The following is a 10,813-nucleotide window of genomic DNA, read 5'->3' as shown; positions in this document are numbered from 1 at the left end:
GAATGACACTCATAAAATTATATGTGCTTTTTTGTGTATAATTGTTTGTGAAAATAGAAATAAACATAGATATATACATGCAAAGAGTAATAAGAACACGATGCATGATTAAACGTAAGCGTACACATGATCTTATTAATAAATAGTAAAAATGTACAGAAGTATGTAAAATTTTTCAATAAAGTAAATGTCATCAATATTGCTGCCACAGTATTATACTGTGTTGCTGCTTTGACAAAAAAGAAATATTTCAGATAGCGCCACATGCAAATTAATGAAAACACGTCATCGTTACAGTTAACGTATACAAGAAGAGGAACTGAATTTTTCCTCAAGTACACTGTTTAAATGTTAAACATTATGTAAAAAATATTTCATTTGAAAAATTACAAAGTCTTTCATCATGTTTAAGATGTACTTAAAAAACGTAACGCTTGTTAAAGAGTTATGGAGACTGGTCTAACCCAACTTTCTCTCCTTTGGACTAACAGTATATAGGTGGGTAATTTTATTTCGATAACTCAATATTTAAATGAGAAAGTTAGTTTCATTCAGAAATGGTTAAATTAATAACACTGATAATAACATTTTTTACCATAGAAGAACTATTCATTCAAAACTCTAATTATACTGCAAAATTTTTAAAGAAATATTAGTTTCTTTTTCTATTATATAATATATATGATATCATCAAATTCTAATATTTATTAATCATTATATGAAATAATAATGTTTGTATCTTATTTATAGCATAGTATAAAATATGATATCCAATGGTATTGGGATTTCTACTAAGGAAATTGGAGGAAAATCAATGTCAAACAGTGTAAATTGTTCGCCAACGTCGTCGACGTTAAATTCTCCATTAATGAAGTTATCTTCATACTTCCTAGCTGTAAGACCATGGTCATTAAGTGCTTCGTTAATGCCAACACTTCTTGGATCTGCATTAGCATATCGATTAACAGGCTTAGCAAATTTTAGCTGGATATCTTTCATTCTCACAGTATATACAGTGTTTTGCGTACATGGAGCTGGTAATGTAGTAAACACTTATTTTGATTATATAAAAGGGGTGGACAGCCGAAAAAGTGATGACAGAATACTAGTAGACCAACTTTTATCAAAAGATGAGTTAGTATCGCTAGGTGCATTATTATATACAGCAGGATGTTTAGGTTTTGTTTTATTAACTACTATATCTCCTGCAAAAATGGAACATCTTGCACTTGTGTACTTTGGAGGCTTATCCTCTTCCTTTCTTTACACAGGAGGGATAGGGCTCAAATATATTGCATTAGGTGATGTTCTCATTTTGGTTATTTTTGGTCCAATTTCAGTCCTATTTGCATTCATGGCTCAAACTGGTTATGTTGAATTAGGTACAATATATTATGCTATACCTCTTGCATTAAATACAGAGGCTATTCTACACAGTAACAATACACGAGATTTAGAGAGTGATAAGAAAGCAGGAATAGTAACCTTAGCTATCTTAATAGGTCATACTGTGTCTCATGTTTTGTATGCATTTTTATTATTCACACCTTACGTAACTCTTGTAGTGCTTGCATTAAGGTATTCTATCTGGTTTTTATTACCAGTCATTACTTTACCAACTGCCTTCAAAATAGAAAAGCAATTCAGAAGCCCTCATATGATTCAGAGTGTGCCTAAACAAACAGCTAAGCTAAATATGTTTTTGGGCATTTTATATGTTATCGCTTGTTTACTTGTAGATCCTCTGCCTTACCTGTAACACACATTGTAAACATACATCATTTGCAACATTATCTGGAAGAGAACTTACCAATTCAAATAATTATATGGGCAGCTGATAGCCTATGTAGCGTGTAATCTCATACAAATTTTGTTATTTTTGTTATTTTGTTTTATTATTAATCATCTATTACTAATTTATTTGATTCTATTCGAATTTACTCTTTGTTTCACAAGAAATTGATTTATATTTCACTGTCTGTACAAGCATTATTATATGTATGTAATATGAAATTTATTTCTTACTTGAAGTATACTTTTCAATATTTGTAATACAGTGAACATTTAGAGATGGTTTTTCAGTAAAGCGATGATCTTTGATATGTACAAAATAATTACATCATTTAGAATTTAATTACGTATTTGTATTTCTCTAATGTGTGTAATGAGCATAACATTTTCACGTTTAAAATAGGTGTAAAAATGTGAATTTTAAACATATTATTATTTAAATATGTTCATGTATAATTTATCTCATTGTTTAGATTTTTAAGTAGCATTATTTATGTGAAACCATATGCATATCCCAAAAGTTTTGTAATTTTGGAAATGTAACAAAACTTGTCATCAAAATGTTTTTACATTTTATAAATTGATAAATTTTTCAAGATAAGACAATAAATCTTATAATGTATCAATAATAAACTAATAGAATATTGTTTTGTTATTTGATATTAATATAAAGATTTGTAATGAAACAGTTACTGCAAATTACCGATGTAAATTTATTTATGATTAACGTATTGTACCTTTTTTAAAAGTACAGGATGTAATTAAAGTTCACTATATAAAAATAATAAAAACAATTGCAATCCTTTTTTATCCGACCTCGAAAAGGAGGAAGATACTCGATTCGATCAGTATATATTTTTTATTTATTAAGTATAAACAAATATGCTGTACTTTTTTAAATACATAACCAATAAATACAGATTCAAAAGATAAATCTAAAATATATATCGTAATAAATCTTATTCTCTATGTGGTGTGATTATTTGTAAAAGTATTGAATTCAAAAATCAATGTTGTTTATTTCAAAGTCAAATTTGTGTAAATAGTTTTAATGAAAATAAAATGTATCTTTATGAAACGTAATTACAAGACAAAAAGAAAATAAGTTTTTACAGCAATAATTTAATAAATCGTTTTTTAAATCAATTTACATCTTTATTTTTAATTCCTATCTGTAATATTTTTTTTAAAATAATTCTGATCTTTAGAATATGATTGTAAAAGCAAAAAAAATGCATTTTTCAAAGAATAGAAATTAATTCACAGATTTTGTGTATCTTTGAAGTTGTTTAAAAAATGTGAACTCGATATATAATTATCGATACACGCAACACAATCGATATCATTCGACATAAGTATCGAAAAGCTTCGACTTTTTTGCGATTTAGCACGGGTATCTGTATTTGCAAAACATAGCATCTAAATATTTAAAAATAAGAGCAATAATTCGTTGTTTTCAGTTGTATTTGATTAAGTTTTTGCAAGAAGTAAAATATGTATAACTGTCTTAAACTATCTGATTCAGTTGTAATATGCCCTTATAACAAAAATCATTTAATTTCAAAATCTCGTCTTCAAAGGCATATTGTTAAATGTGAAAAAGTATGTAGATTAACATAAATAATATGTTATTGTTTTAATATAACAATGTGTTAAATTCTTGTTATAGAATTATCCTGAACATTATAAAGTTATGTGTCCATATAATGCAACTCATCGCTTGTTCAAAAATGAGATAACCGAACATGTTGTTACGTGCCCTACACGTAATGTATTGGAATCAGAAATGCATTCAGGTGTTTTAAATTCTATATTTTCACATGGTAAAGTAAAATATTTTTTCACATTAAATTCATCGAACATATTATTTATATAATTTTATAGAACCAAGAAGACACGGTGCCATTAGCGTTTCATTAAATTCAGAAATCTCAAGTACAGTAGATTGCGCAGAAAACTGGGATTTAGAAAGAGATGATCATTTGAGAATTTTACACGATGACAAATATTCTTCAGTTGACAGTATAGAAGCACACGAACTTGTTGATTCAGAGTAAAAACACTTTTTTAAAATTTTTTATTATAAATCAGTTTGTTGTATATTTATTTACTTTGCTTTACTGTATGATTTTAGTTCAAGGGATAACATTGAGAAAAAAGGTTTAAGGGCTCCTCGTGGTTTTTCTGAAGCTATGTTGAGAGAAGCAAATGAAGAGTCTTGCGTTGAGGATTTGGAATCGATAGGTAGCTCGTTGGGAGTTGGAAGAGGAAAAAATGCTTTGAAAAGTGGTCAGTTAAAATTAGTTGGATTAGGTAGAGGAAAGCCGTTGGATGAGTTTTAGATTTAAACATTTATTGGTTCACCTTCATAACTGTTGTTTATCACATTGAAAAAAGAAAGAAACGGATGTTTATTTACATAGTACACAATATGTAAAGTTTATGTAGTTGCATAAATACTTTTATTTAAGACATTTACATTATTCATAATATTTACATAGTATAAAGGAATTTGCAAAAAGAAGTTATTTTTTTTTTTTTTTTTTTTTTATAGAACAAAAAAATGTTATTACAAACATTACTACTATATGAAAAAACTAATGTTTTTAAATTACTTATAACATAATTGTGACAACTGCAGTGGCTGATTTATGTTTAGCAGTATTTAAACAGTAATATTAAATGCTTTTTGTAAAAATTACTAATTATAGATTATACATGATTTTTGTATTTTTTTTTTTGTATTCTTATATAACATTACACTAGATAATATAAAATGTTTAATGTTTCTTTATTTACATTTGTAATAAAATTTATCACATTAAATGTTGAAATTAATTTAACATCGTTTAATTATAAATTTAAAAAATAGTAACAATTAAACTGAATATTCAATTGAATAAATTTAGACCACATAAGTCTTATTATAAACAATGGTATTGAAGTAATGAGTACCAGTATAAAACATAAATAGGATAATGAAAGGAAGTATAAATCGATTATATCAATTCAGAAATGAAGTCGTTTAAAATAGACTCTTTTGTGGAAATGAAGAAATACTTGATTAAATGGAATTGTTTCAAGTAACATATTTTTATATATCGTATGTAAGTACATATACATATCTTTGCTCATAAAATTTATTGAACAAATATGCATGATACATTTACCATGTACATCTTTAGAAAGAATTATAGTCGCTGCAAATTATTTCCTTTCTTCCGTGCAACACATCACATGTTAACATCTAAAACGAGACTTAATAACAACTTTGTTTCAAATTTTTTTTCATACAAACCTTGTACATGAACTTTGCAGGAAATGATATCCTCTTTTTACTCTGTTTATGAATAGCGAATTTTAAATGGAAGTTGGGATAAATGTCGATAATCCAATTCTATGTCAATTAATGTTCTTTTTTTTATTTTTTTTTTTTTTATTTTTCTATTCTTCCCCCTTTTCTTTCCTTTTTTATTTTGTTTACTTTTTACCCGCGGTCACGTGCATTAGAACGTACAAAGGAACAAGTGCTAAATTTGTAAATAAGATTTTAATTTCTCTGGATACTGACGTTTCAGCCAGCAGTTATTTACAAGTTTTTAAAAGTATTTTTTCGAGTAATTGTTGGCAGTTACCTAGCTGCAGTCTGTTTAATGTTTAATGTATAAAAACCGTAAATTTATTGAGCGCAATATTTGCACAATAGCGAGATCATTGCACTATATTCATTTACTACACAGACTGATACATCTATTGGTTGGTAAAATGTACCGTGTAGTAATGATATTGGCTACGCAATATCGTGATGGTTTCGTTAAATGGTTATTTATTGTATTACGATCACAACTTATATATTTGTAGTTTTTTTCTTTTGCTGTTTCCACATTGATATCCTTTCCTTTAAATCGAGCACTAAAAATATTCCAAGAATTACGTTATCCGAGTCTTTGTCTGTTACATATTGCTAAGTTGAAATATTTAACTTACTTGGTGTAAGCATATCTTCGCTAAGTGGTTGCCGACTGAAAGGATCTGTAGCGCTATTAAGGAGATGTCTAATAATAACTGCTTTATCCATGACAATACCAGATGGAAGTTTAACAGGTTCTTCCATGAGCGTATCCATAAGTGGATCTCGAAATTCCTCTGGTGCGTCACCGTAATCTTCGTCACGTGCACGATTATCTCTGGCAATAACTGCAGCACGTTCTGCAAGTGCTATAAATCTTTCAATTTCCGTAGTAGTCTTGATTACCGACCTTTCTAATCTATTCGCAGCATCAGTAAATAATTCTTTGCAGAACGAGCGCTACAATTGTAATATTAATTAGACCGACATGATTGTATTAATAATTTTTCCATATGAATTGTGAACTTACTTCGTCGGTAGCTAAAGCAGCCGCAAAATTATCGCAATCAAGATGTAAATATATATCGACCAATTGGCCAAGTAACGATCTTGGTTCCCATCCGTATTTCTGTGGCTTTCTTACTTTTAAATTTTTACACTTAGGGCCACACAACTGTTGTAAATTAAAATTTAACATGGCACATAATCTTCCAACTAGTTCAGGTCGTAAAAACGGTTCTGTGATGTCGACTGTTAAATAATGAAACATGGCAACAGTCTCCTTTGCTAATGTAAGATACGATCTGGCCTGTCTTTCATCTGCCGCTAATTGTCTCATTCGCGAATGTTGTTGTTCGGGGGAAAACGCTGCCCATGCTTTAAGATCGGACATAAGTTCTTGGATTTCATGAATACGCTTCAACGATTCTAAACTTTCATCTAATAAAAACGTCGTGTCGTTCATTAACATATTAATGAATTTCACAAATTGCTTCCCATTATTGCTTTCTTGAATAATTGATTCTCGATGCACCGGACTGTCCCACATAGACTTCAGGATTAAACTAATGTGATAACGTATTGAAAATTTGTCGTAAAATTCTGAACTGGAACCGGTGGTTTCAACGTCGGTATAGAATTTCATGAGGTACGACGCTAATAATGTTTTAGATATAGGATGTGCCATTACTTGATCGTGAAGTGATTCGGTTCGCCCCTGAAAATAAATAATAATAATAATACACTTTGTATTCAAGTTACAATTCAAATAAGAAAGATTAATTAAAATTATTAAAAAATAAAAAGAATTACCTGAACACTAGGATTTATTACAAATAGCACTTCAATAATTTTTGCTATTAAATATGGATTTCGTATACAATGTGGAGTACATACTACAACAAGTAACCATGTAATAAGTGAATTGTCCATGTTATTTACTATTACGCCAGGACTAAATCTGCAAATAACGAATACAATAATTGCATGGTAAAATAAGTTTTTCTTCTAACTCAATGTAACATAATTTAAATAGATACTTACTGAAGGGTAAATAACAAAAATTCTGCAATATCTTCAACATACCATTCTGGTAAGGCTGTAAACTTTTGTGGAACTTCTTGAGTTAAAGGAAGTTCAGGAAGAGGATTTCCTGGCGGAGTTTGAGTTAATAAACTTAGAAGAACCTCTGCTACAGAAATATAAAAATGCAAGCATCTTCTTAATAAAACAGGATCATTTAATCCAGCATCCGTGCACGATTTAGACTTGCCGAGTTGCTTCAATTGTTCTTTACAACGTTTTATTAATTCTTTGTTACGACCTGCGAAAGGACTGTCTTTCCATTGCGGTTCAGTAGCTTGTAGATCGTCGAGCATTTTCTGCACGTCGCGTAAAGTCCTCAGCTTTCTCTGGTATTTCTGTAAAGCCGGTAACAACGCTATATGGTGACAATGTAGAGTAAGAAACCAACATTGTGTTGGAAACTTTGGCTCGACCCACTTGTGTGTCCTTTCTAAATGTTTTAGCCAATCAGCAACTTCTTGGTACGATAGCTTCAACCTTGTGTCATTTTTTATTTCCACAAAACTCGAAGGATGAAACGGATACAAAGGATCCACTGTGTCCAATTTAATTTTCACGGAAAGCATTTGTAAAACTGATAGTAAATTTAACATAAATCCGTCTCCGGCGAGGGAGAATTCTTCCGTTTGTATTTGAGCACGTTTCTCGTTATGACGTAACAACGTTGCTAAGTATGTTAACATTGCTTCACGGCAGTTGCTGTTTGCGAGTATCGCATGAAATATTTTATGAAGCGACGTTCTGGTGCTTTCCAGTTCTTGTTGCAACGTTAAATTCATCGACTTGTCGATGAATGGATTACCGCTGAAGAATTTCTCAGCCACGTTTGGTTCATCTTCGGCAAATACAGACACTGACAAAAAAGGTCCAAGAAAAGACGTTGTTGTGAGTTCTCTACCAGCTGCTGAGGTCATAATGTCAGGCAAAAATTGTACTTGATGAATAATTAAACGACAGATCGGGCGTATGTTACTACTCGGTCCACAACGAATTTCTATTAACTCTTCTAATGCTTCGATCGGTCTTCGATGCGTATTCCCAACCAAACTAGGATGCTGCATTGAAAGGTATAAGCCTTGCAAAAGTGGAGTAAAAATTTTATTAAATACTGCTGAATTTGTATGCGTCCTTGCCACAAGCTCGTGTAAATATCCACGTGGTAAACTCTGCGACAATACTGGGTACAGTAGGGGAGTCATAGCTAAAGGATATGTAGTTGAAGACTGCGAAATACCAACTAGGCCTTGCAATACAAGACTGGAATACTGAACACACTGTGCTCTTAGAATAGCCAGTATATCAGACAATGGCGGTGTACTCGATTTCTGTTTACAAAGAAAATGTTATTACATATTGCACAGAAAACAATTAATTTCGTTCGGATATAGTTATCAGTTATACCTTTGGATTGTTACGTTCTTCAACTGCAACTCTTGAATAGCAATCTAGTAAATAAGTGAAACTCTTACTTTGCGACGATTTACAACAAATATCACACCGGCAAAACGTCGCAACTGGACTTAATAAGGGACTTGTTTGACTATTAGGGCTGTCTTCTCGATTCGAAGATATATCTACATTAATTTCTTTTAAAGGATCTTCGTCTTTCACAAACATACACAGTATCTCCATCAGTGCTTGATTTATTATTTCTGCGGCATCCACAAATTTTTGCGTTAACTCATGTGCCGCAGTTTGTGGTAAGAATACGCAACCTTCTGTAGGTTCCTTCCATGATATGCATAATATACGTGAGATAACAGAATGTATTTGTTCTGTAGTTATCTCTGTACTAGAACTTGTAGTCTGAAAGAAAAAAAAAAAAAAAAAAAGGGGAAAAAAAGACAATTTAAATAATAGATATTGCTGTGCTTAAAAAACTTACACCGATACTTACACGTGATCTTGGTTTTAAATCTTTTCTATCCGATTCTTCAACTTCCATATTTTCAATTCCTGAATCTACATCAACTCCAGAATTATTACATTGTTTATCACTGTTTTCCTCTACTTCCATTGGTATCTCAGAATTCTGAAACTGCTGTTGCTTCGATGGCGATATTATTTGTTCTGTAAATGCTTTCGATGGACCTGGCGTACTCGGAGAAACTGGACCGCTACTGTGATTTGAATTAGTTCCTGAATTAATGGTATCTAAGCCTGCTAAACGAGCCATACGTCTTCTTCTTACCTATAATTCGCATAGATAAATTTTTAATTATATTCCTATTTTCTATAAGGAGAACAAATTAACAAATTTTAATAAACAACATTTAAGTAAGCATAAATTATGTCTATAATTTATACATATTTAATACTTTGACAATGATACATTTTAGATATTTTTTGTTTCCCTTTCATTTCATTAGAAAACATAACAGCAAGCGACAATAAACAAACCTATATAAAATGTAAACAAATAGTTGCTATATATTTATAATAAAGAACACAAAGAATAACAATGAAAAGCAGAATACTGAAATACGTTAAAAATAAAATTTCATCCTGTCTTTAACCTATGAAACAAAGAACATTTATTTACGTTACAAATGAATAAATAACTGTAGCAATTTATGACAAAGAAAACTGTCCTAAGAAATTACAGTATTGGAGAAAATCGGTTTTAATACATTATCGTTATATAATTATCTCAACATAACATCAGAGTGAAACAAGTATTTTACAATGTGCCAGCAAACACTCTTGCCATTGTCGTTTGCATGTGATAAAGCTAGTAAAGCACAACGAAAAAAAAAAAAATGAAACGAATGGTAGCAACAAAACGAAGTCGACAGTGAATAACGATTGAATACGATGCATTGGTACTCACTTCCTCTTGACTTAACTCGTTCATGGTAATTTTCTTATTTTTCTTTCAATCTATTTTAACCTTTAACACAAGTGACCGTGACTTCACGTTTATTGTACTATAAAAATTCAGTAGAAAAGAGGTGTTCACTGTTTAGAGAATTCTGGACGAGATATGTCAAAAATTTGGACAGTCACTCCACATCTGTTTGCGTTTGGACGTGAAGCCAGCAATTCCACGCTGCGTTACGGATAATCACTGCCAAGCTGCGTCGATTCTTCAAAACAGCTGAGCAACATACATCGGAACGCACTCTTGCACTGATAATGCTAACTACCTTGATGAAATTATGTACATATGATAACGTCTCACTTCGATATTTCGTGGTAAAATATTATTAACAAAAATATTATTAACATCGAAAGTATTTACACTGATGTGTTCATGCAATTTATGTTCGTTTATATAATATTACGTTCCAAAATTAATCACCATATTGTAATTTAATACATTTTGGATTTATTAGAAACTTTCTCGTGGGATTGAATCGTTATACATATCGTTAAATACGATTATTAATTACGACAATGACTAACTGTTCAAATAATTTGAAGGTTTGAAAATCTGCACCGGTTTATATCAACTTGAAAATTGTTTTAAAACATGTAATATTAATATCATTCGAAAGGTAATGTTATCAGACATTAAGATTTTAAGCTTCTAACACTTTGTTGTACAGAATAGAAAATATTTTTATAAGTCATTTGAATAATTACATA

The 10,813-nt window shown here is 30.5% G+C and overlaps 3 protein-coding genes across 5 annotated transcripts; 2 read left to right on the top strand and 1 right to left on the bottom strand.

Annotated features, from left to right (window-relative positions):
- The first annotated feature begins 4 nt into the window (after nucleotides 1-4).
- Nucleotides 5-2,686, top strand: heix (UbiA prenyltransferase domain-containing heix). 3 transcript variants are annotated; one of them, XM_076691915.1, is made up of 3 exons: nucleotides 5-114; nucleotides 255-498; nucleotides 751-2,686. In XM_076691915.1, the coding sequence occupies exon 3, from the start codon at nucleotides 764-766 to the stop codon at nucleotides 1,757-1,759; it is 996 nt and encodes a 331-aa protein (XP_076548030.1). In that variant the 5' UTR covers nucleotides 5-114; nucleotides 255-498; nucleotides 751-763; the 3' UTR covers nucleotides 1,760-2,686. The 3 variants fall into 3 exon arrangements, with proteins under 3 accessions (XP_076548030.1, XP_076548031.1, XP_034176494.1); XM_076691916.1 differs by having other exon boundaries at nucleotides 11-114; nucleotides 298-498; XM_034320603.2 differs by lacking the exon at nucleotides 5-114 and having other exon boundaries at nucleotides 228-498.
- A 458-nt stretch (nucleotides 2,687-3,144) lies between these two features.
- On the top strand, nucleotides 3,145-4,909 carry LOC117602012 (uncharacterized). The gene is made up of 4 exons (XM_034319435.2): nucleotides 3,145-3,393; nucleotides 3,461-3,587; nucleotides 3,676-3,844; nucleotides 3,926-4,909. The coding sequence occupies exons 1-4, from the start codon at nucleotides 3,286-3,288 to the stop codon at nucleotides 4,131-4,133; spliced, it is 612 nt and encodes a 203-aa protein (XP_034175326.1). The 5' UTR covers nucleotides 3,145-3,285; the 3' UTR covers nucleotides 4,134-4,909.
- A 294-nt stretch (nucleotides 4,910-5,203) lies between these two features.
- Nucleotides 5,204-10,757, bottom strand: Ube4B (Ubiquitination factor E4B). The gene is made up of 8 exons (XM_034320063.2): nucleotides 10,056-10,757; nucleotides 9,123-9,416; nucleotides 8,627-9,031; nucleotides 7,184-8,550; nucleotides 6,953-7,100; nucleotides 6,171-6,857; nucleotides 5,779-6,100; nucleotides 5,204-5,703 (listed from the first exon to the last, which is right to left on the bottom strand). The coding sequence occupies exons 1-8, from the start codon at nucleotides 10,077-10,079 to the stop codon at nucleotides 5,639-5,641; spliced, it is 3,312 nt and encodes a 1,103-aa protein (XP_034175954.2). The 5' UTR covers nucleotides 10,080-10,757; the 3' UTR covers nucleotides 5,204-5,638.
- Between the last annotated feature and the right edge of the window lie 56 nt (nucleotides 10,758-10,813).

Source organism: Osmia lignaria, chromosome 13 (assembly GCF_051020975.1).
Source record: "Osmia lignaria lignaria isolate PbOS001 chromosome 13, iyOsmLign1, whole genome shotgun sequence".
In the NCBI taxonomy this organism is placed as follows: Eukaryota; Metazoa; Arthropoda; class Insecta; order Hymenoptera; family Megachilidae; genus Osmia; species Osmia lignaria.
This window is presented reverse-complemented; position numbering and strand designations above follow the sequence as displayed.

Coding starts and splice junctions, on each gene's coding strand:
- heix (XM_076691915.1), top strand. CDS start 764: ATGATATCCAATGGTATTGGGATTTCTACTAAGGAAATTGGAGGAAAA.
- Ube4B (XM_034320063.2), bottom strand. CDS start 10,079: ATGAACGAGTTAAGTCAAGAGGAA. Junction 9,032..9,122: donor ATTTAAAACCAAGATCACGT/GTAAGTATCGGT, acceptor TTTTTCTTTCAG/ACTACAAGTTCTAGTACAGA. Junction 6,858..6,952: donor TAATAAATCCTAGTGTTCAG/GTAATTCTTTTT, acceptor ATTTATTTTCAG/GGGCGAACCGAATCACTTCA.
- LOC117602012 (XM_034319435.2), top strand. CDS start 3,286: ATGTATAACTGTCTTAAACTATCTGATTCAGTTGTAATATGCCCTTAT. Junction 3,588..3,675: donor GGAATCAGAAATGCATTCAG/GTGTTTTAAATT, acceptor ATAATTTTATAG/AACCAAGAAGACACGGTGCC. Junction 3,845..3,925: donor CACGAACTTGTTGATTCAGA/GTAAAAACACTT, acceptor GTATGATTTTAG/TTCAAGGGATAACATTGAGA.